This window comes from Mesoplodon densirostris, chromosome X (genome assembly GCF_025265405.1).
Source record: "Mesoplodon densirostris isolate mMesDen1 chromosome X, mMesDen1 primary haplotype, whole genome shotgun sequence".
Classification (NCBI taxonomy): Eukaryota; Metazoa; Chordata; class Mammalia; order Artiodactyla; family Ziphiidae; genus Mesoplodon; species Mesoplodon densirostris.
The window spans coordinates 19,255,985-19,280,881 of record NC_082681.1 but is presented as its reverse complement, the minus strand read 5'-3'; the positions used below and the strand labels follow the sequence as shown (position 1 = coordinate 19,280,881).

The window sequence follows — 24,897 nt, the reverse complement described above, 5'->3', positions numbered from 1 at the left end:
TAGGATCGGTCCTCAGCCCGGGGTTTGGGGACACCTGTGCTACAGTACCCAGCTGCAACAGAACCCAGTGTCTCCTGACACGACACCAAAATGTCCAGGACACAATGGAAGGTCATCCTTCATACAAAGAACCAGGAAAAGAACCAGGCGCAAAGAGGAAAGTAGCTTGTCCCAAGCTACGGAGGCAGTGGGCAGAGGGCAGAGCCAAGATTCGAACCCCTTTTATCCAAGCTGACACTGGCTATTGCAGCAGTGACCTGCCTCCCTGTGGAAACAGGCCCTCTTCACTGTTCCCTCTGTGCGCTTGGGGGGAAATCTGGAGGATGGAAGTTCCAGACTAAACTACAAAGTCACTTGCCCGTGTAGGTCTACTCAGGGCAATCAAGAGACTCCGGGTGGGGAAGTACGACACCGTGATGTCCCAGTCGCGGCCGCCAAACCGCACATAAAACATCTCTGTCTCACTGACTCACCTATTCCCTCCGTCTCCAAACCTCTGTCTGAATGTATTTTAAAAGACTCACAGCTTCTTGGCAAGCTGTGCAGGTGCAGCTTCTGCACGCTGTTGTGGATCTCCTGGGACAGGATGGTTGGCAGCTGCTCCAACACCAGCAGCGCCAGGACCTGCTCCATGGTGCGCATCTCAAGCCAAAGCCACCCAGCCGTGGCAAAGCTCCAGAAGCCACCTGAGGGTTTCTGGGGGACCAGCGGCAGAACACATAGAAGCGCAGATGACATGCTTTCAAGCTGGGCCTCCCATGGCTCCAGGCGCAGAAACTACTCTGCTATCACAAGGAGGACTCCTTTTTGCTCCTGGGAGTTGGGGTCAAACACAGACCACCTTGGCCTGGAAACCAGCTGCGACAGCTGGCGAAGGCGCCTGGCTCCTCATCCAACAATACACAGAATCTGCAGGAGTTGGCGTACCCCTGGGGCCACTCAGTCCATGAGCCCAACTCCAACCCAGGCGGAGCAGATTCATGTGCCTTGGCCTCTGTAGGCTCGCGACAGTGGGGCGCCTGCCCCAGGTCTCACTTCCACCAGAGCCTCTGGGAGGCACAATCCCAGGCAGCTCTTTCTTCTCTGTCTTGGACCAACACTAAACTTTGGCGTCCAAAGACACACACACTCACAAACTAGCTCAGGACGAATGTGAGGACTACATCTCCAGAATGACATCATCGCCTCTGGCCTGGCCACAACTCACAGCTGACCACCCAGAAGGGAAAATTCAACTCCGGGGGCGGGACCTGCGGACGACCAATTGGAAGACAAGAGGAGGGGCCATTTGGGCTAACTTAAAGACCCAAGAGCCCTCTGGTGGCGGCCGAAAGCAGAGAGGAATGCACGGGGTAGTTTCGTCGAAACTCGGTTCTTTAGGAGAAGAAAATACAAAGGTAGCTAGGCCACTGTGACCTGGGAGCGGACGATCAGAGTCATTATCCCCAGAAAAGTTTATTGAAATGCAAATTCTCGAGTTCATGCGAGATCCAATGAGTACGGGTGTCAGGGTAGAGCGCAGAAATCTGAATTTTTAAGATTCTCGCAAAAAAAATTCTTCCTAAAAAGAGAGGTTTGAGAATCACTGATACAGTCATAACAGATTTAAGGATGTCCCCAGTCGCTCCGGTTACTCTAGGGCTGACGGGAGAGAAGCCCTCACTAGGATCTAGAACTGGAGCACGCCCCACCCAGTCCCCGGGAATCTAGAGTCGCTTAAGACCGGAAATGGGATCGCTTCCAAAAGCGGCCTCAGGCCGAGGGGAGACCAAGGAAACTCCCAGCCTCTCCCGCGTCAGCATCCTTAGGGGCCGAGATCTTTAGGCGAGTGGCGTGTAGCCTGCCGGGGGTTGTAGTCCGCAGCGCGGCCGCGCGCCTGCGCCCTGGGCAGCTGCCCCCGGTGAGCCTGGGAGAGCCGTGGGCGCTGAGGCGGTGAGTCCCGGAGCGGTCAGAGGGCGTGGCCGTCCCTGGGGCGCGGGCGCGGGGAGCGGGGCTCCCTTCCCGCTCGGGCTGCGCTAACCGGCCGCTTCCAGCCCGGGTCCGGGTGCGGGCACGGGAAGGAGCGACGGGCGGCGGGCCCCTGTCCGGCCCGGGTCCCCGCCGCCGCTCCCTGCGACCCGGCCGGGCCTTCCCGGGCTTCTCCGGGGCGGGGAGCGCCCCTCTGGGCGGCGGGACATCCTCCCCGGGGAGCACGCTCGGGCCGCGCCGCGGCCCCCCGATTTTAAGCCGCCTTTTAGGCTTGTCCCCCTATCCTTTCCCCGAGTGCCCTCTCTTTACACCCTTCTTCATCCACGGGCCCTGTGGGCTGGCTTCATTCAGGAGGCTTTGAGGAGAAGCCATCAGCCCCGGGGTGGAGTGAAGTTTTCATCCGGAAAGTCCAACGGGGAGAAAGCCGGAGGGTCAAGTCCCTGGTCGGCGTGGTGGAAGGTTGGGGACCGTCCGAGGAGGGTTGCCCAGCTGTGAGGCTGGAGCACATTCAAGGCGGGTCCATAGCCCAGACCAGCACGGTCCCTGGATGCCCTCCAGCGACGGTTAGGTGCCTTGGCGGGGTGGGGTGGGAGGAAATAGAAGCTTCCTAGGAAATGAGCTTTCCTGAGCGCTTCCTCTGTGCCAGGCACACTGCTGTTCCTTTCACTGCGCTGGGATCCGCCTCAGGAACTTCTGTGAAAGAGATGCCGTGATTATGTCGTGTTAGCGACAGAAGCCCTGGGCGTCGGGGTCTCCGAGCTAGCATGTTATCACGAGATGGGTCTGCCGCTGAAGCCCAGGCTGCCATCAAGATAACGGTGCTATGGGGGCAGTGTCCATCTGGGCTGACTGGGGGGGATCACGAGCATAGATTTCCTTGTCCCACCACTCCAAGGAGGAGGACAGGTACATGAGGCGTCCTGGCAAATGCAGACAGAGTGCAGCCACAGCACACGGGGCGGTGGGGGGAGTGGGCACCGGTGCTGAGACCTGTGGGGACATGTACGCGACGGCCTCCGTGACCTCAGAGGCTGCACTCAGAGAACATGTGGATGTTTGGGACGCGAGCAGTGCAGGAGTCTGTAGATTCCAACCTCCTCCCCACTTCCCTGTGGCGTTTACTGTGTGACTTGGGACAAAGTTATTCCGTCCTCCTCAGCCTCACCTCAGTCCCCTCATCTGTATTCAGGGCACAGTACCAGAGCCCACCTTCTAACGTTGGGTGAGCGCTGAATGAACCAATGCGTGTGGGAGGCTTAGAACAGTAGCTGGCACAAGGCGTGATGAATGTGACAGATGTTCTTGGTTATTAATGTAGACCCGATTCTTGCTGGCCTGCCCTGTTGCCATGTGTTTTGCTCATGAGAAAGTCATTTAGAAGGCTGTTTCAGGATGAGGGTCACGGTGATGTTTCCTGAGCTATGCATAACCTCCAGTGGAGAGGAATGAGGGACTGATTGGTGGTTTGCTGTCTTTGCAAGGCATGGCCCTAGCCAAGATGCTCATGGTTGAAGGTGACTAAGGGTTACTTAAAGGTAGATGGACTTTCATGGTTCTTCACCATTGTACGTATTGCTCCTCCATTTCTTCTGTGGCGTAGCTATGTTCAGAAATACAAGATATTTGAAATTAGTCTGGGAGTGCGTTTAAAGGCCACTAAATCTGTAGGGGTTCACTGGGTCCATGGAATTCTAGAGCAGAGGTGTCCAATAGAACTTTCTTCAAAGATGTCTCTTTTTAAAGATTTTTATTGGGGTATAGTCAATTAACCATGTTGTGTTAGTTTCATGTGTACAGCAAAGTGAATCTGTTATACATATATCCACTCTTTCTTTAGATCCTTTTCCCATATAGACCATTACAGAGTACTGAATAGAGTTCTCTGTGCTATACAGTAGGTCCTTATTAGTTATCTATTTTATATATAGTAGTGTGTATGTGTAAATCCCAGTCTTCCAGTTTATCCCTCCCCCACCCCTTACCCCCCCGGTAACCGTAAGTTTATTTTCTACATCTGTAACTGTATTTCTGTTTTGTCCATAAGTTCATTTGTAGCCTTTTTTTAGATTCCACATATAAGCGATATCATATATTTGTCTTTGTCTGACTTACTTCACTAAGTATGACAACCTCTAGGTCCATCAATGTTGCTGCAGATGGCATTATTTCATCCTTTTTTATAGTTGAGTAATTTTCCATTGTGTGTATGTACCACACAAAGATATCTCTTGAGCACTTGAAATGTGGCTAGTATGAATGAGAAATTGAATTTTTAGTTTTAATTAATTTAAACTTCCAAATGGGACTATTTTATTTTTACTGAGGTGTAGTTAATTTACAATGTTGTATTAGTTTCAAATATACAGCCAAGTGGTTCAGATATATATGTATTGGGTCGGCCAAAAAGTTTGTTCGGTTTTAAGTGACAATAAAAGACACATTTTTCATTTTCACGAGAAACCTTATGGAACAACGTCTTCACTAACCAAACGAACTTTTTGGCCAACCCAATATGTACATAAATGTGTGTGTGTGTGTATATATATATATATACACACACACACACATATATGTATATATATATAAATGTTCTTTTTCAGATTCTTTTTCCATTATAGGTTATTATAAGATATTGAGTATAGTTCCCTGTGCTGTACAGTAGGTCCTTGTTGTTTACTTATTTTATATATAGTAGTGTGTATCTGTTGATCCCAAACTCCTAATTTATCTCTCCCCCGACCCACATGGGACTATCGAATGCCATATTGGATAGCACAGTTCTAGAGAATCCATGGATGGTCTTGAAGATTTTGTAAACTTTTTGAAATTGAATGCAGAATTTGCTGTGACATGTATCTTTCTAGAAATTGTCCATGACTTTCATCAGATTCTCAAAACCCCCCAAAAGATTATGATCTGCTTCTTTAGGGCTTTGGAGAAAAGTAAGCAAGTTAAGGGAGGTAAGTCTGCCCTCTGGTAACCACTGCTGTTTCTCCTTTCTCACTTTGTTCCATCCTCAGCTTGTAGGTGGCTCTGCCCGGAGGATAACACAGAGAAAGAAATTGGAATCTGCTGCTTCGGGACCCAGATAAATTGTACAGTGCTGGAAGGTGGCGATGGCTGTGGCCCTGGGTTGTGCAATCCAGGCCTCCTTGAATCAGGGCTCGGTGTTTCAAGAGTATGATACCGACTGTGAGGTCTTCCGCCAGCGCTTCCGGCAGTTCCAGTACAAAGAAGCATCTGGGCCTCATGAAGCTTTCAACAAACTCTGGGAGCTCTGCTGTCAATGGCTGAAGCCAAAGATGCGTTCTAAGGAGCAAATCTTGGAGCTGCTGGTGTTGGAGCAATTCCTAACGATTCTGCCCACAGAGATAGAGACCTGGGTGAGGGAACATTGCCCAGAGAACAGAGAAAGAGTTGTGTCACTGATAGAAGACTTACAGAGAGAACTTGAGATACCAGAGCAGCAGGTGAGAAAAGATGTTGGGATCTTGGGAATTAGACCAAAAGAAGTAGCAGAGGCAGCTGGGACCGGATCAGACATTCTGTCTGGTGCCTCAGGATTTCCCTGCAGGACTTTCCATTTTTTCCTTCTGCTGGAATTGGCATATGTTTCAGTGATTCTCAACTATTAAACCCAACTCCACTTCTATAACAGATATTTAGTAATGTCCCCTTTACTGTGCTAAAATGAAATTTATAGATAATATAACCTCCTTACATACACCGAATTAGAAAAAATCAATATAATAAGTGCTCTATGGGCCAAATATTGGACAAAGCCTGTTTTTATACAACCCATGAGCTAGTAATGGTTACTATCTTTTTGAAGAGTGGTTTAAAAAAAAAAGAAGAGACAACAGACCAATACTACCCACAAAGCCTAGAATATTTACTGTCTGTCTCTTTACGAGAAAATTTTGCCAACCCTGAGTCAAGTAGACTCTAGAAGGAATATAAAGGAAAAGGAATGTGATTTCTTATGAATTAATAAGCATGTGAGCATGCACATATTTGGGCTTGACTGCACCAAAACTTCAGGAGGTTGTCATTTGCTTGAATCTATGCACAGATACATTGGGAAGGCGACAGGCAGAACTTCTGACTGATGTGATACAGCTCAAACACTGTGAGTGGTGTTGCTGTTAGTCATATGATTTCTCAAAGTGGCAAACAACTCTTGGTCAGTCCAAACAATAAGTAGTATAGTCTTCATTTGATTTCCAAAGTAATGCTTTCCTAGAGCATTCACGTCATGCTAAAATATGCAAAAATATTTTGTGTTTATATGACCAACAGGGCGAGGTCCTTGACAGGTTCTTTTTACCTACATGAATGTTTGAGGGAACATTCCTTAATTGTTTGGGAGGTGGAACAATTCTGCCCTGTGAATTATTGGGTTGGCCAAAAAATTCGTTCTGGTTTTTCCATAAGATGTTACAGCAAAACCCGAACGAACATTTTGGCCAGCCAAATATATAGACTCCCACCTCTGGCTCATTACATTCTGATAGCCACCACCTGCCATCATAGGCAAAATGCCCCATGGGGACGGTGGCGCTGGCCTCTGTTCAGAACCATCCAGTGAAAGCCATAGCTGAGGACGGGCAGAATCTTTGGGAGAAGAAAGTGTTTGTTGGTGGGCATTAGGGGCACTTCTGCCTGGTGTGTTGATGGGGTCAACTCTCCTTGGAGTCATCCAAGGTTCCCTGTCCCCCTAGGATAGAATGAATTTATGGTTTCCCTTCCTTTCTCCATCTTCTTGGCTTAGCTTACCATATAGATTTTATCTTTGTATGGTCTAGTCTTGCACCCCCCAGAACAGTAGCCACTAGCCAGGTGTGGCTCTGGAGCACTTGCAATGTGGCTAGTCCAAATCGAGATGTGCTGTAAGTATAACATGCACAGCACATTCCAAAAACTTAGTATGAAACAAAAGTCGGTGTAATATCTCGTAACAATTGTTTATATTGATTACATTCTGAAATTATGATATTTTAGATATATTGGGTTAAATACTGTGTGTTATTAAGATCAACTTTACCTATTTCATTTTTTGTTTCATATGGCTGCTGGTACATTTAAAAGGACATGGGTGGCTTGCATTATATTGCTACTGGGCAGGGCTGGTCTGGACTTCAGTGACGGTTCTGGCATTTCCCCCAGCTCGATAGGCAGGAAATGCTCTTGGAAGAACTGGCACCAGTGGGAATGGCACACATACCGCCAAACATCCACCTGGAGTCACCCCCACTCCAAGTAATGGGACCTGCCCCGGAGGTCCCAGTGGCAGAGGCGTGGATCCCACAGGCAGGTCCGCAGGAGCTGAGCTTCGGTGCTGCTGGGGAAGGCCAGCCCTTTCTGGACCCTGGTAAGGCAAGGGTTTTGTTTCCTTTCTTTGGTTTCCATTTTGAGAGCTCAAGAGCTCTCCAGGGTTGAGGTTGCTTAGAATACCGATTACCTGATGGAAACAGGCCACTCTGATCAAGAGTAGAAGGAGGAGGGACCTCCCTGGCGGTCCAGTGGTTAAGACTTTGCCTTCCAAATGCAGGGAGTGTGGGTTTGATCCCTGGTCAGGGAGCTAAGATCCAAATGCAGGGAGTGTGGGTTCGATCCCTGGTCAGGGAGCTAAGACCCCACCGGCTCTGTGGACAAAAAAAAACAAAACATAAAACAGAAGCAACATTGTAACAAATTCAGTAAAGACTTTAAAAATGGTCCACATCAAAAAAATCAAAAAATAAAAAAAGAGTAGAAGGACGAAATATCTCTCTGGGAATAGCTGGGCACAAAGCACCTTCGATCGAATGGGATTGAAAACCCCTTAAGCTAATGACCCTGCTCAGGAAGTCTATTTTTCTCTTTTCAATTTTTTTTTTTTTTTTTTTTTTGCGGTATGTGGGCCTCTCACTGCTGTGGCCTCTCCCGTTGCGGAGCACAGGCTCCGGATGCACAGGCTCAGTGGCCATGGCTCACGGGCCCAGCCACTCCGCGGCATGTGGGATCCTCCCAGACTGGGGCACGAACCCGTATCCCCTGCATCGGCAGGCGGACTCTCAACCACTGCGCCACCAGGGAAGCCCTCAATTTTTTTTTATTGTGGTAAAATACCCACGACCTAGGATTTGCCACCTTAACCATTTTTATGTGTACAGTTCAGTGGTATTGAATACATTTATAATTTTGTGGAGCCATTACCAATATCCATCTCCATAACTACTTTCATCTTGTAAAACTGAAACTCTAGACCCATTTAAACAATAACTCCCCATTTTTACATTCCACCACTGCCCCCCGCCCCTGGCAACCACCATTCACCTTTCTGGTTCAATGAATTTGACTACTCTGTGTACCTCATATAAATGAAATCATACAGTATTTATCGTTTTGTGACTGGCTTATTTCACTTAGCATAATGTCCTCAGGGTTCAGAATTTCCATCCTTTTAATGGCTGAATAATAATCCTTTGTATGTATGTATCACATTTAGCTTATCCATTTTCCATAAATATATACTTGGTTTGCTTCTACATCTTAGCTTTTGTGAATAATGCTTCTGTGAACATGGGTGTAAAAATATCTGTTTGAGACCCTGCTTTTACTTCTTTTGGGTATATAACCAGAAGTGAAATTGCTGGATCATACGGCATCTCTAGTTTTAATTTTTTGAGGCACTTCCATTCTGTTTTCCACAGAGACTGTACCGTTTTATGTTCCCACTAACTGTGCACAAGGTTTCCAATTTCTCCACATCTTCACCAACACCTGTTATTTTTTTTTTTGATAGTAGCATTCCTAATGGGTTTGAGGTGATATCTCATTGTAGTTTTGATTTGCATTTCCCAAATGATTAGTGATGTTGAGCATCTTTTCATGTGCTTATTGACCATTTGTAAATCTTCCTTGGAGAATGTCTAATCAGGTCCTTTGCACATTTTTTATTTTTTTTGGAGTTGTTGTTGAATTTTAGAGTTCTCTATATATGCTGGATTTCCATCCTTTATCAGGTATATGATTTGCAAATATTTTTCCCATTCAGTGGGTTGCCGCCCTGGGGTCTCTAGTACACAAGACAGATAATCAGTCCCAGGCACCTTGGAGCTTCAGCTCCTATGGATGATTCAGATATGAAAATATGACTGTAAAATGATGTATTGGAGGGAGTAGGATGCTATGGGAGCTCATAGGATTGCCACCTAACCAGCTTTTGGCAGAGAGGGAAGGCATCCCTGAGGAAGGGGGATCCGGGTAGACACCTACAAGATGAATTGCAGTAAGCCTGCTGAGTGGTGGAAGTGAGGAGGGGAGAGGGCTTTGGACAGAATGGGCAGCCTATGCAAAGGCTCAGAGGGGTAGAGAGCATGGCATATTTGAAGACTTCCTGCTGCAGTGTGAGGGCGCAGAGGAGAAGCAGAGGAGCCAGGGTTGCACTGAAGAGGCTGGAGAGAGAAGCAGGGTCCTGGATCTTGAAGAACTTTGTCAGCCTTGTTGAGAAGATATGCTTTATTACCAAGACAGTGGGGAACCACTGGATGTTCTTAAGTAAGGCAGGGATATACACAGATTTGCATTTAGAAGGTTACTCTGGCTACAATAAGAGAGGGGAGACTGGAAACAGCTATCCTGCAATCATCCACCTTAGAGAGGATGATTTTCTGGACTAAGATTGTGTCGGTGGTGGTAGAGAGAAAAAGACCAATTTGAAAGATAGGTAAGAAATAGAAATTATGGGACTTGGTGATTGACTGGGTGTTGGATGAGGAAGAAAAAGAGGTTAAGGATGGTATCCAGGATTCTGGCCAGTGAACTAGGAAGACTGATAATATTATTCACTGACACAGAGAACAGAAGAAGAGGATCAGATTTGGTGGGTCAATGTGAGTTTAGATTGGACCATGTTGACCATGTGGAGTTTGAGGTGTTTGTCGGTCTCTAGATATTTTAAAATAAAGGTGACAAAGAAGAAAAACCGACAACTACATATGTATGTATATTATGGTCAAAGCAGAACTATATAATATTGTCACTTACATTCCAATCTTTACATTGCCTATAGTTTATAGTCTGTCTAAAAGTTCTAAAAAATCTGTAATTTTATACGTATGCCAGCAACACATAGTAAAACTTAGCTAGAAATATTTAATGATAAATGTTTTTGCACATGCACTCTCATTCCCTATGTTAATTTGCTCTTCTTAGCAACAGTCCCAGGTACAAAGCTCACAGACGATGCCCAACAGCAATGTTGCCCTTGATTGTAATACTTTACTCTTTAAAGCACGGGAATGTCCAGTGTGTTCAACAAGGAAGAGATAGAATGAATTAAACAAGTAAAATATACCAATTTGGAGGAGAGGAAACTACCCCTTTTTCATCACTGTTAAAGTGATATATTATGCTTTGCAAAATGATGCAAGACTTACTGTTCCATAATTTAAAGATTGCTTATACTTTTACTGTTTTTTTTTAAATGAAAACATCTTTGGTATATTACATGAAGCACATCATATTGTAGGCTGAGTGAAAAGCACAGGATGCTGGCAGAATAGAAGAAATTTCAAAGTAATGGAAGAGGTCAGTTTATTTTATATTAAAGTTTGGAATGTGTGCCCTGTTAGCAAAACATTAAGTTGTTGGGTATATATAAAATGGAAAAGAATATATGTATACACACACATATATTCACCTAATGATATTCATTTAATGTGAATACAGAGGGGGGTGGGAAGAGAGAATAAGAGAGAAAGAGGGAAAAGAACTTAAGTAGAAAATATAAAGAGGTCTAAGAAATACATAAGCTTTAAAAAATCCCTTATTTGAATTTAAGCCAGACTTGCCAGATGTTAGAGATAGGCAAAAATATTAGAATGTCTGCAATAAGAAAGAAAAGATGTGCTGGTCCTAAAAATATAAAGTATACCATGCTTATCTGTGAAAGTCTGGAGTTCAAAATTAGTACACCAAATTTAGAACAATTTTCATTTGCCAAAGCCTCAGGTTTTTAAAATTTAACTACATGAGCTTACACTAGGAAATTGTATGCAAAATGTCAAAGGTCTCATCTTTTTGGTGATGCAGGATATGAGAGATGAAAATTTAAAGTAAAATGTAGGGCAAAAAATGCTGTCCGCAAAGCAACAAAAGAGTCTTGTAACTTAAATTTCTTCAGATTATTCTATTATATTAAATGATGTATCATTAGCTAATATCCAGCCCTAACAATAGTAATGATATTTCTTGGTACAGTGGAGACTTTATGACACAATGTTTGAAAATGGGGCTTAATGAAGTCATTCCCTGAGCCTGGGATGGGGGGAACATTCATCAATCAAGCACCTTCTTTGTTAACCTCAAGTTGCCTTTTCCCTCTTTGTATTAGATAGCTTTTGCTGAATAACAAGTTACCCCCCAAAATTTAGTAACTTAAAAGAAAAAGCACTTATCACTTCACAGTTTCTGAGAGTCAGGAATTTGGGAGTGGTTGACAGGGTGTTTCTGGCTCAGAGCTGCTCATGTAGTTGCTGTCAAGATGTCAGCAGGGGCTGGCAGGAGACCTCAGTTCCCTGCTAAGCAATCTTCTCCATAGGCTGCCTGAGTGTCCTCACAACACGGCAGAATATTTCCCCCAGAGCAAACGAATCAAGAGAAAGCAAGGAGGATGCCACAATGTTTTTGATGAACTAGTCACAAACCGTCACTTCTACCATATTCTATTCATTAGAAGAGAGTCACTAACTCCAACCCACACTTAAGGGGAAGAAAATTAAACTCCACCACTTGAAGGGAAAAATATCAAAGAATTTGGAGCTATATTTTAAAACAACTATGCACCTATGCTTCCCTGTCCCTACTAGCCTTTTACTTTATACTTCAGTTTTTTAGGTCAGAAAGTAGTTTTTAAATTGAAGTGTAGTTGATTTACAATACTGTATTAGTTTCAGGTGTACAACATAGTGATTCAGTATTTTTATAGACTATACTCCATTTAAAGTTATACAATATTGGCTATATTCCCTGTGCTGTACATTATATCCTTGTATCTTTTTTTTTCTTTTTCTGCAGTCAGTTTTTCTTGAGTAAATTTCTTCAGTTAATTAGGTCAAATAAAATATACCCATGATGAGTCTCTTGGCTATAACCATGAGGTGAGTTTAACATCCTGGACAACACATTATCATCACTTGGAAACTAAGGTTCTAGACTATAGTCTAAAAGCCGGAAGCAATGGTTGAATTTAAGGTAATAGGCTTTGGTTTCTATTTGTAGGACCCTCTTATTTTATACCAACTTACTAGCAATTGATGTTTCTTCTATTGCTGTAAAACCACTCATGCAATGGTAATAGTAGCTACACAGACTAGTCTGCATTGAGGGTGAAGAGAAGAGCCCCCTGACAGAAGTAGAAATTAGAGCCTGCTTTCTGACTGCCATTCAACATTGATTCAAAGCCCTGGAGCCAAGCTATAAAATATACAGTGAGCATCCATGTGTATATGCAGGTGTCAATAGGCTAAATTTCTAGAAGTGGGGTTGATTGGTTAATGGGTATTTAAAACTTTAATAGATATTGTCAAATTGTCCTCCAAAATTCTACCAATTTATTCTCCCACCACAGCATATGAGAGTGCCAAATTCTCCTTGCCTTCACTTATTCTGTATCATCAAAGTGTTTGATCTTTGCTGTATAAAAGTCATAACTGTTATCACCATGTTAGCAGATAGAAGGAGGGCTGATATCTATGAAAACCTTTTCAATAAGTGTCCAATTCATTCAGCATCTGTGATGGTATTCTATGGAGTGTATAAGAGTAGAGGATAGGAACTAACGTCAGAAGGGTGGAAGATGGGTCAAGGAATGGTCAGTGGCCTCCGCTGACATGGGTCATGAGCATAGGTTGGGAAATGCAAACTGGTTATAGTGTCAGGAGCAGGGCTCTGAGAGTCCAGGAAGTGGAGGCTGAGTGCACCAGAGGCACAAGGATCTGCATGTTACATAGGATGTGGGACGACAAGGTGAGTGGGGGGCGAGGTTGGTAGATAATTAAGAAGTTCATCCAAGAAGCTCAAGTATGAGCACATGTTCTCTGTATCCAGAGGTGGTGTAAGGTGCAAAGTTAGGTTATTGAGATTTTTCTTCCTTTCTAATATAGGCATTCATAGCTATAAATTTCCCTCTAAGCACTGGTTTTACAGTCCTAAGTTTTCATTTTCATTTCATTTCCATTTACCTCAAAATACTTCTAATTTCCCTTTTAATTTCTTCTTTGACTGATTGGTTACTTAGGAGTATGTTGTTCAATTTTGAAACATTTGTGAAGTTCCCAGTTTTCTTTCTGTTATTTATTTATAATTTCATTCCATTTTGGTGGGAGAATATACTTTATAATTGTGATCCTTTGACATTTTTTATAAATTTTTATTCATTTATTTATTTTTATTTTGGGGCTGCATTGGGTCTTCTTTGCTGCGCACGGGCTTCCTCTAGTTGTGGCGAGTGGGGGCAACTCTTCATTGTGGTGTGCGGACTTATTGCGGTGGTTTCTCTTGTTGTGGAGCACGGGCTCTAGGTGCATGGACTTCAGTAGTTGTGGCACATGGGCTTCAGTAGTTGTGGCACGCAGGCTGTAGAGCGCAGGCTCAGTAGTTGTGGCGCACGGGCTTAGTAGCTCCACAGCATGTGCGTACTTCCCGAACCAGGGCTTGAACCCGTGTCCCCTGCATTGGCAGGCGGATTCTTAACCACTGCACCACCAAAGAAGTCCCCTTTAACATTTTTGAACACTTTTTTTTATGGTATAGTATCTCAACTGTCCTGTAGAATTTTCTCTGTGCACTTGAGAAGCATGTATGTTCTGCTGTTGTTGGTTGAAGTGTTCTATAAATGTCTGTGATGTTTAGTTGGTTTATGGTAATTTTTAAGTCTTCTGTTGTTGATCATCTGCCTAAATTTCCTATCCAATAGTGCAAGGAGATATTGACGTCTCCAACTATTACTATTCAATTGCCTATTTCTTTTACTATTTCTGTCCATTTTTTCTTCATGTATTTTGGTATTCTGTTATTAAGTGCATGTGTGGTTATAATTGTTACATCTTCCTGATGGATTGATTCTTTTATCATTATAAAATGATTCTCTTTATCTCTAATAACATTTTTGTTTTAATGTCTATTTTGTCTGATATTAATATAGTCATTCTAGCTGTCTTGTGGTTACCACTTGCATGATATATATTTTTCCATTCTTTTACATTCAATCAATTTGTATCTTTGAATCTGAAGTGTGTCTCCTTAGACAGCATATAGTTGGATTTTTTAAAATCCAGTCTGAAAATCTCTGCCTTTTGATCGAGTTGTTTAATTCATACCATTTAATCTTATTTTTGATATGGTTAGATTTATATCTGCTATTTTACTTTTTGGTTTTGTATGTGTCTCATATCTTTTTTGCTCCTCTATCCCTCACTTACTGCTTTCTTTGACACTAAGTAAGTATTTTGAATGTAACATTTATGTACTTTAATGAATTTTCACTATTTTTAAAGTTATTTCCTTAGTGGTTACTCTAGGATTTATTATGTGTATCTTAACTTATCATAATCGGCTTTGGATTTATACTAACAATGTCAGTGAGCTATAGAAATATTTCTCCTATGTAACTCTATTCCCTGTTTCCCCTTTTGGGGTGTTACTATCATACATATTATTTCAAAAATGTTACAAACTCAACAATATCTTGTTATAGTTATTACTTTATATAATTTTAAGACTTTTAAAGGAGCTGGGAGAAGAAAGGAAAACAAGTATATGTTATAGCTTCTGTTATATTAACATTATTTATCATTTCTGATTTTCTTCATTTTTCCTGTGGATTCAAGTTACTAAATGGAGTCATTTCTTTAGCCCAGTACAGCGTTCTCCTACCCACTCCATTTGTGCTGTTATTGGCAAATATAACACATTTCTATATGTTATTTGCCCAACAATATACTACATACATACTGTTTTATATAATTGCTTTTAAAATCTTTTAAGACAAGAAACAGAAATTTGTATTTGTGCTATCTTTTATAATTAAATAATTACCCTTACTTGTGCCCTTTGTTTTTCCATGTGGATTCAGGTACTGTTTGGGATCACTTGCTTTCAGACTAAGGAACTTCCTTTAGTGTTTCATGTTAGGCAAGTGTTCTACCAATGAATTCTCATCAGTTTTTGTTTATCAGAAATGTTATTTCATATTCATTTTCAAAAGATGGCATTTCTGGATATAAGATTCTTGGTTGACAGTTTTTATTTTTCTTTGAACACTTTGAATATATTATCCCACTGTCTTCTGGCCTCTTGTTGTTTCTGATGAGAACTCAGCTTTTAATCTTGCTAGGGTTCCCTTGTAAGTGGCAAGTCATTTTTCATTTGCTGTCTTTCAAGGTTTTTTCCTCTTTTTGGCTTTTAGGATTTTTACTCTGATATGTCTGTAGATCTCTTTGTAGTTATTGTACATGGAATTTATTGAGCTTCCTAGGTGTGTATATTGATATTTTTAAATACATTTGGGGAGTTTGGGGCCATTATTTCTTTGAATATTTTTTCGGCTCCTTTCTCTCACTCTTCTCCTTCTGGTTCTCTCATTATATATCGGTTGGTGCACTTAATGGTGCCCCACTTTTCTCTGAGACTCCATTCATGTTTCTTCATTCTTTTCTGCCTCTGTTCTTTTCATAGCATAACCTCTATTGATCTGTCTTCGAGTTCAGCAATTCTTCTGACAGTTCAGATGTACTCTTGAGCCACTGTAGTGAATTTTTCATTTCAGTCATTGTACTTTTCAACTCCATAACTTGATTCTGTTGTCAAACCCAAGTTTTTGTGCCTGGCACACAGTGAGGCCAAACAAACAGAAATGTCGGAGTTTGGAGCAAAGAAAGGTTTATTGCAGGGCCAAGCAGGGAGAACAGGTGGCTCATACCTAAAAGACCTGAACTCCCTGATGGGTTTCAGGGAAGAGTTTTTAAAGGCAGCATTTGGAGTGAGGGCTGCAGGGTGCATGACTTTCTTCTGATTGGTTGGTAGTGAGGTAGCAGAGTGATGTTTCAGGAATCTCAGTCATCAACTTTCTGACCAGTCTGGGGTCTCAGAAGGTAGTTACCATCCTCCACCTGGGTGGGGAACCTTAGCTCCTGCAGAACAACTCAAAGATATGTATCAGATTATTTTATACACACACACACACACACACACACACACATATGTATATCTCCCTTGAGGAGGAACTAGGACTCTGTTTACTGAACTATTGTTTCTTGACTGCTTTTCTTTTGTTTCTGCATTCCCTCACTTCCCTAATTAGTAACTGCTTGAATTTGCTCTTTGGAAGTCAGGGAAGGCCTAGGAGACTAAAGCCTTTTTCTACAAACAAGAAATGGAGGACACAGAGAGTTCTGCTTGGTTTCAGTCCCCCCTTTGCATTGATACTCCTCAATCCTGAAGGGAACAGGTGCCAGACAAGAAAGGGAATAAAATTTTGGATAGAGAGGTTAATCATAAATTCAGCAGAGGAACTCAGTTTTAGGGGGACCTTGTTTCAATTATTTTTTAATAATTTCTATCTATTTATCAATATTTTTTAAATTTAATTATTTATTTATTTTGGGGCTGCGTTGGGTCTTCATTGCTGTGCATGGGCTTTCTCTAGTTGTAGCGAGCAGGGCCTACTCTTTGTTGCGTTGTGTGGGCTTCTCATTGTGTTGGCTTCTCTTGTTGCGGAGCACGGGCTCTAGGCCCACAGGCTTCAGTAGTTGTGGCTCACGGGCTCTAGAGTGCGGGCTCAGTAGTTGTGGCGCACGGGCTTAGTTGCTCCACAGCATGTGGGATCTTCCTGGACCAGGGCTTGAACCCGTGTCCCCTGCATTGGCAGGCAGATTCTTATCTACTGCGCCACCAGGGAAGTCCCTATTTATCAATATTCTCTATTTGATTTGATGTAATGTCATCATAATTTACTGTACTTCTTTAATCATGGTTTCCTTTAGTCCTTGAAACATATTCATAATGGCTACTTTGAAGTCTGTTAAATTAGATATCTAGTCACTTTCATAGGCAGATTCTGTTGCCTGCTTTTTTTTTTTCCAGTGTAGGGGTCATACTTTCCTGTCCACATACATGTCTTGTTTTTTGTTGGAAACTGGACATTTTAGATTACATACTGTAGCAACTGTGTGTCCTTCTTCCCACTCTCCAGAGTTTATTTATTTGGTGAGTGGCTGGATTATTTTAGTGAACTCTAGTTCACCCTGCAATATTAAGCATTTGATATTGCCCTCATGGAGCACTTGGGTGTGCACATAGTCACCCTGGAATGACAGTAGTTTTTGCAGGGCTGTCTTTGGCTGTCTCTTGCCCTGACAAGCCCCAGCTATTAATTGCCAGCTAATTGCTCTATTGCATTCAACAATGACCTGGAGCATAAATTGCTCTGTAGACTAATTCAATCAAATTCAGATACCTTAGATGGGCTAGTTCCTGAGGTCAGTTTTTGAGATTTGTTCTGATCCCAGGAGGGCTCCTCCCAGCTGTCTCTTTCCCCAGTTCTCTTCTGAAAACTAGTCAGCCTACAGTTTAGTGAGTATATACAATAAATCTATCACTCTTTCCAATTGCCTTTCATTACAGCCTCCACTCTTTTTGAGAGTATCCTTAGGCTTGAACGTCTCCTCTCTCTTGGAAATGAAGTCAGTTTCTTTGAGAAGACTTTAGGAGCTACCTCTTTTAAGGCCTGCTTGTCCTCCCAGGCCAAATCTCTGATGTATTGCCCTGGAGCTGGAGGTGGGGACAATAATGTGCTTATCTCCGAGTCACATTGCCACTTTAGGAGCTGAGCACTAAGGTCTTCTTGACTTGCCTCTCCAGGCAAGAAACCACTACCTTACAATCACAGTTGCCTTACAAAACCACAACTGCCTTGCAAGGGCAATCAGGGCCCTAGTATTCTCAGCAATACTACACCCAAGGTAGATAGATCCTCTATCCCACCAGTGGAGACTGGGTAGATGAAAGGAGCCCTCACCTCTCAGCCACAGTGGCCTGGAATTTAGACTCAACAGTAGATGGCTAAGGGTAGGGTGACAAATGCTGGGGTCCTGCCCCTCCCAGGAAGATATCCCTCTGAATGGGAGCTGGGGGAAAGAGTGCCCCAGGCTCTTGGCTATGCCAGTCTGTAGTGGAGCTGGGAGAGGGACTAAAGAGAACAGTTTTGGTTTAAATACGTAAGACTCTTGCTGTTCTCTGTAAATTTTAGCAGATTTTTCAAAATATTGGGCTGGCCAAGAAGTTTGTTCAGGTTCTTCTGTAACATCTTATGGAAAAACCCGAATGAACTTTTTGGCCAAGCCAATAGATGTTTTCTAATTTTCTAGACTTTGAACGTTTCTTTGTTATTTTTAGTAATTTTCACCAGTTTCACCAGGAAATAGGTCTGCAAAGCTCCTCATGGTATCGTGTTGGAAGTCTGTCTCCCTCCCTGCATTTAGATTATAAATTAGTGTTTCACACCTAGGCCTTTGCTACTCTCTCTGCTTATTTCAAGTTTCAGTTTGCTCCTACTTTTATGTAATTGCAGCTTTCCTTTGATCTATGACCTCCATTTTTATTTGACCTCGGTCTCATTACCCTCTCATCCTATTCTTAGATTTGAAACCCAAATAAAAACAATATAGTGAATTTAAACAATTTTATTTGTAATGCATTTTTGTTTCTTAATCTTAAAAGGTCCTTTTTTCCATGAAAATATAAAATAAGGTATTTTAGTCCACTTCCTATGTTTTGATATGTTTTAAATTTTAAAGTTTCATCAAATTAACTTGCTGATATTATTTTAATGATGCTAATATTTAAACATCATGCTGCATTTTGATCTCAGATGAGCCACTTCCAACCCAAACTTGATGGCAGACTAGTTAACTTGGCCAGAGCAGAGGAAGGCGAGGAAGGGGCGTGGAGAGAGGATGGGAGTCAGAGTGGCTCTCCTCAGTGAGGAGAGGGTGGTAGGGCACAGCAGAGCACTAAGTGTAGAAACTTCTCTGGTTGTCCTTAGCTTGACAGTGAGAAACACCCTTTGATGGTTACTTGGGTTAATTTCAAGAGGATCCACTTCTAGTCTTCAGCTGAAACAAGCATAAAGACTGCTTTTCTGGTTGCTAACCCAGTCCGTTTCCATTATAATTTGAAAATCTCAACTGAAATTATTCCAGTAAGCAGTTGTATAACTTCTGGCTTTACCTCTCTCTCTTTACGTAGTACTCAATATCAGCATTTCTCAGTTTTAATGTGCCAAAACTTTATGAAGATTTACTTCATATTTTGGCTGTAACCTAAATAAATCTATTATCAAAATAGATACAGTAGCAATTTATTGTATTGATTTCTGCACAGAATTGATTTACTCCCTTTCCATAGGTTAGAAGAGAATAGCCTTGTTTTGTTCTTGTCTTAAAGAAAAAAAAGACTCTTGCAAGAGATTCCAGATGACATAATAGTAGTTGAGGAGGAAGTAGATATTAAGGGCCATATGTCTAAGATATCAGCCTGAACTCTGGAAAAATCTTTGATGACCTAAACTATTATGCTTCTCATCTTTCTTCTGGCCAGGATATCCAATACCAAAACTCGATGTGAGCTTTCCATTGGAGCATAGAGAAGAGGCATGGGTGAAGGAACTACAAGATTCCAAAGAAATTAAGCAATTACTCGATTCCAAGCTAGGTAAGTAATCATTCGTTGATAACACAGAAGAAAGAAAGAAAAATATCAACTTTGAACAAGGTAAAGAGTTTTGGATTCTATTGTACTTAATAATGTCTCTATTTCTACCAGTGGTTTAATATAACTCTTCATTTTCCCTCATGTTCTTTTCAATGTGGGACACAGTGACATCTGCATTCTGTTTCTTCTCTCAGGTTTTGAGATCGGGATAGAAAATGAAGAAGCTACTTCAGAAAAACAGAAAAAAATGGAGAATATGTATCCATTTATTGTTACTTTAGAGGGGAATGCTCTTCATGGCCCCATTTTGCAAAAAGACTATGTACAGTTAGAAAATCAATGGGAAACCCCCCCAGAGGATTTACAGAGAGATTTAACAAAACTTGTAGAGCATCAGAACCCCTCAGCAGGAGAGAAACCTGAGAGCTCCAACTTGGAAGAACCCCTCAACCCTAGACCCCATAAGAAAAAGAGTCCAGGAGACAAACCTCACCGATGTTCTCAGTGTGGGAAATGTTTTGCTCGGAAGTCACAGCTTACAGGGCACCAGAGAATTCATTCAGGAGAGGAACCTCATAAGTGCCCTGAATGTGGAAAAAGATTCCTTCGTAGTTCAGACCTTTACAGACACCAACGACTTCATACTGGGGAGAGACCCTATGAATGCACGGTGTGTAAAAAGCGATTCACTCGGCGGTCACACCTAATAGGGCACCAGAGAACCCATTCTGAAGAAGAAACATATAAATGCCTTGAGTGTGGGAAAAGCTTTTGTCATGGATCAAGTCTTAAAAGACATCTGAAAACTCATTCAGGTGAGAAACCTCATAGATGTCATAATTGTGGGAAAAGTTTTAGTAGGCTGACAGCTCTTACTTTGCACCAGAGAACTCACACTGAAGAGAGACCATTTAAATGTAATTACTGTGGGAAAAGCTTTAGACAGAGACCAAGCCTTGTTATTCATTTAAGAATTCATACAGGGGAGAAGCCATACAAGTGTAGTCATTGTTCTAAAAGCTTCAGACAGAGAGCAGGCCTTATTATGCACCAAGTCACTCACTTTAGAGGTCTTCTTTAAGGATTGTTAAAGGAAACAAGTCCTACAGAGATTGACAGTAACTCAAAAAACAAAATCTTAAACCTGCAGCATTCTGTTTGTCTTGGAAGAATTTTTTTTGTTTGAGCTTATAAGAACAGCTTTTTTTTTTCTACTTCAAAAACCCATCTTCCAAGTCATATGAATTTTAGAGTATCTATCTACTCTTGCAGTTTTCCTAGATTTGATTTATTCTGTCTCTACAACTCTTATTTTTTTATTACATTGGAAAATTTTGTGAACCAAGCCAACCGTATCATAGATGTAAGCATAAAAATAATGGCAATCCTTTTCAGGGTAGGGTCAACATAATGGATAATCATATTTATCTGACATATCTATTATTGCAACACCATAATTATTCTGCTGTCATTATTAAAGGTGATTATATTAGTTTAAAGCTTTATATGTGTCCTAAGTGGCAAGAAAGGAGACAGTGTATTTTATGAAATAATGAAAATGTGTTAGGAACACATGGATGAAGATGATTTCATTTGCCTGGTATGAACTGGGTTCTTTCCATTGAAAATTTTATTTTTGAGGAAATTAGAATTTTAATCTTTACTTTTGAATTTTGCAAAGGTGGCTAGTCTGCTTAGTTGCAGCCTGGGGTGATGGATGCCGCTTAGAGCTGAGTATTGATTTGATGATTTATTTTGTTCCCAGAATAAGTCAGCTCTTTGTGGAAGAACCCATTTGACAGTTGAAGCTATACACGTGGAATCTAATTTAATTTAGATTGACTGAGGAGCCAGTGTCCATTGCTTTTCACTCTCCTTTGCTATCCAGCTATGTATCTCTCAGTGCTTTTAAATTTTACCCATCCTTTAATTCAGTGTCTCCCTAAGTGTGTGTCATAGAACACCTAGTTATACAAGATAGTCTGCAAATAAGTTTGGGAGTCACTTCCTGCTGTTTCTGCTTTGTAGATTCACAGCGCACATCAGCATATAAGAATTCTGAGAGGTCCTCTGGTAAAGGCGGAAAAAGCATCTCTTTTGGCTCAGTGTTTTACAATCCTGTCTGAGCCCAGAACCCTTTTTCATGTATACCCAGTAATGAACCACAGAGCTAGTATTCTGCAAATATTCTTTGGAGCACACTGCCTTTAACAGATATTTCTATAGCTATCTGTATAGTCTGATTGTTCCCAAGCCTAGTTATCTCCAGTTGTCTCAAGGGTGTTATGAAAAACTCTTTAAACTTATATGTTTTTTATGTAACACACACACACATTATTTAAGGAGGTGAAGGTCACTAATTCAGATATTTATACATTGCTCAGTGATCCACAGCCTCTTTGAATTTTACTTATAATCTCACACACACACATTGCTACTTATATAAATGTTCTCATATAATAGTGGTAATGACTCAAGTTCCTACATCAAGGGAAGAACTCTCTTTGTCAGTTAAAGCTGTTAATACATGAAAATATTCATTCAGCCTAGTTCCTTGTTGTAAAATACAAGAAATAGGACATTCAAGTATTTCCCCTTTATGAGGATACCAGTCATCCTTTCCTTAAACTAGAATTACGGAAAGTATATTTTTTTCTATTCCATTGAAGTTCTTGGAAGTGATATTTAATATAAACATTTTGGGGGTATCTACTATGTGCCTAACTAGTCCTGTTCTAGGCTTAATGAAAACTAGTAAAGAAATTAATTCCTAAAGAGTTTATAATATCTTTAGTTAAACAAGAGTTGGGAAACAAATGGAGAGCAATGCAAGAGAGTTTGTAGTTAAGTGCCAAATCATATCAAGTGCTAGAGCCAGGATGTGTCTTTCATTTTTGTCATCTAGGTCCCAGTATGATGCTGCTATAAGTTTGGGGTTAAAATTGAGATCCCAGTAGCAATAAACATGGAACATGGGAGGAGTCTGAATGTAGAGGTGAATAATACCGAATGTAATGGCTTCTCTTTTCTCTCTTGTGGAATTGCATTCAAACCAGGACAGTGCCTTAGAATGGATGTGCCCAACTGCTCTGTATCTATGCAATATTTTAATAAAGTGGAAATGTATGTGCCCTTCCTGCTTCAATCACATTAACTAATTGTTTGAACAGCTTAGAGATGCTTCCCTGAGCAGTGGCAACAAGCACCATGATGGACTCCTGCCCCCAACCTCAGCTGGAATCACTTTACTCCCTGCAACCATGGTGCTGGGTTTATGTATCAGTTTTAGCATTGAATACAATCAATTTGGCTAGTAGTGTTAGTTGCAATCATAATATGAGCTGTATCATCTATATCATAAACACACATGACTGGATTTTACAGGGTAGAGAGCATCTATTATTCATTTCTTTGTCATAGTGTCTTGTATATAATAAGCACTAATAAATATTTGTGACATTGAATCAAGAATTATGTGAAATAGTCCTTGGAAACATATCATAGTTAAAACATCGTGTGGATGTGCCTAATTATACTTCTGAGCATTTCAAAAAGATAAGGGCAAAATACAGTACATAACTCCTAAGTATTACGAGTGGCAAAACACAGTACCCATCTCATAAGTACTATGAAGATTAAATGAAATATATTTTTTCAGGCCTTACACAGTGTACACTTTCAATAAATATCCAGCATATCGTATCTTAAGTATTTGTTGTTTAATGATAAAAGCATTTAAGGCTATGGATTTTCCTCTAAATATGTCTTTAGTCACGTTCCGTACGTTTTATATATAATGCTTCTATTAGCCAGGATTCTCCAGAGAAACAGGTAGGATGGGTAGATGGATATATATATACACACACATACATATACATGTGTGTATGTATTTATATATATACACATATACATATGTGTATGTATTTATATATATATATATATAATTCGATTAATTATAGAACTTCACTCATACAGTTATGAAGATTGACACATCCCATAATCTGCCGTCTGCAAGCTGGGGGACCAGGAAAGCTGGTGGTGTAATTCAGTCCAGGTCCGAAGATGTAAGAACCAGGAGAGCCAATGGTTTAACTCCCAGTCCAAGGCCAAAAGCCTGAGAATGGGGGAATGGGGGGAGAGCTGCAGGTGTAGGTCCCTGAGTCTAAAAGCCAGAGATAGATAACTAATGAGAACCTACTGTATAGCACAGGGAACTCTACTCAGTGCTCTGTGGTGACCTAAATGGGAAGAAAATCCAAAAAAGAGGGGATATATGTATACGTATAACTGATTCACTTTGCTGTACAGCAGAAACTAACAACACTGTAAAGCAACTATACTCCAATAAAAATTTAAAAAGTAAATAAAAGCCAGAGAACCAGGAGCTCCAATGTTCAAGGGTAGGAAAAGATGGACATCCCAGCTGAAGAAGAGGACAAGGGAATTCGCCCTTCCTCTGCCTTTTTGTTCTATTCAGGCTCTCAATAGATTGGGTGATGCCTACCCATATCGGTGAGGGCAGAACTCTTTACTCAGTCACTGAATGAATGCACATCTCTTCCAAAAACACTCTCACAGACATGCCCAAAAATAATGTTTTACCAGCTATCTGGGAATCCTTTAGCCCAGTCAAGTTGGCACATAAACTTAACCATCACAATGTTATTATTGATGACTTCAAAATGATTTATTATCACAGTTTTCATTATAATTCCTCTTTGACCCAAGAACTGTACAATATTGCCATTTTCCTCTTAATTTTTGGTTCTCCTTCCCTGTGATTAGAAAATGAGGTTCACTCTATTTCTACATTTAAAATTCATTTAGGTTTTTTAAAAAGACACATATTTGACAAAATTTGCTAAGTATCCTAAAAACCCTAGAGAATCAGGATTCTATTTGTAAGGCACAAATTTAGAATACAGTCTTGGACCTCTAAATTACTTTAATGTCTTTGGCAATGCCCTTGGTGTTTGTGAAGAGACAGTAACTTAGAGGAGATTGCCTTGCTCCCCATTCGGCCCCCCTGCAATTTTGTACTCCCCATTCCCTTGGTAAGAGTTTTATTGGGTCCATTTTATGGATGTTACATGGCGATTGTTAACAGCTGTCCAGCTATCGAGGCTGGCCCTAAAAGCAGGAGGCTAAAAGACCTCGGAGAGACTTACCCTT

General features: G+C 41.4%; 1 protein-coding gene across 5 annotated transcripts; it reads left to right on the top strand.

The window, feature by feature from the left end:
- The first annotated feature begins 1,870 nt into the window (after nt 1-1,870).
- Nucleotides 1,871-23,115, top strand: ZNF449 (zinc finger protein 449). Of its 5 annotated transcripts, none has more exons than XM_060087969.1 (5): nt 1,871-1,932; nt 4,989-5,438; nt 7,135-7,339; nt 19,612-19,725; nt 19,920-23,115. In XM_060087969.1, exons 2-5 carry the CDS (start codon nt 5,085-5,087, stop codon nt 20,804-20,806), a joined length of 1,560 nt encoding a protein of 519 aa, XP_059943952.1. In that variant the 5' UTR covers nt 1,871-1,932; nt 4,989-5,084; the 3' UTR covers nt 20,807-23,115. The 5 variants fall into 5 exon arrangements, with proteins under 5 accessions (XP_059943952.1, XP_059943954.1, XP_059943953.1 ...); XM_060087971.1 differs by lacking the exon at nt 1,871-1,932 and adding an exon at nt 2,515-2,531; XM_060087970.1 differs by lacking the exon at nt 1,871-1,932 and adding an exon at nt 2,572-2,786.
- The last annotated feature ends 1,782 nt before the right edge of the window (nt 23,116-24,897 follow it).

What these genes read in the sequence shown, in the direction of transcription:
- ZNF449 (XM_060087969.1), top strand. Translation starts at nt 5,085, where the DNA reads ATGGCTGTGGCCCTGGGTTGTGCAATCCAGGCCTCCTTGAATCAGGGC. An exon ending in TTGAGATACCAGAGCAGCAG is followed by an intron (nt 5,439 to 7,134) that starts GTGAGAAAAGAT and finishes CATTTCCCCCAG; the next exon opens with CTCGATAGGCAGGAAATGCT. An exon ending in ATTACTCGATTCCAAGCTAG is followed by an intron (nt 19,726 to 19,919) that starts GTAAGTAATCAT and finishes TTCTTCTCTCAG; the next exon opens with GTTTTGAGATCGGGATAGAA.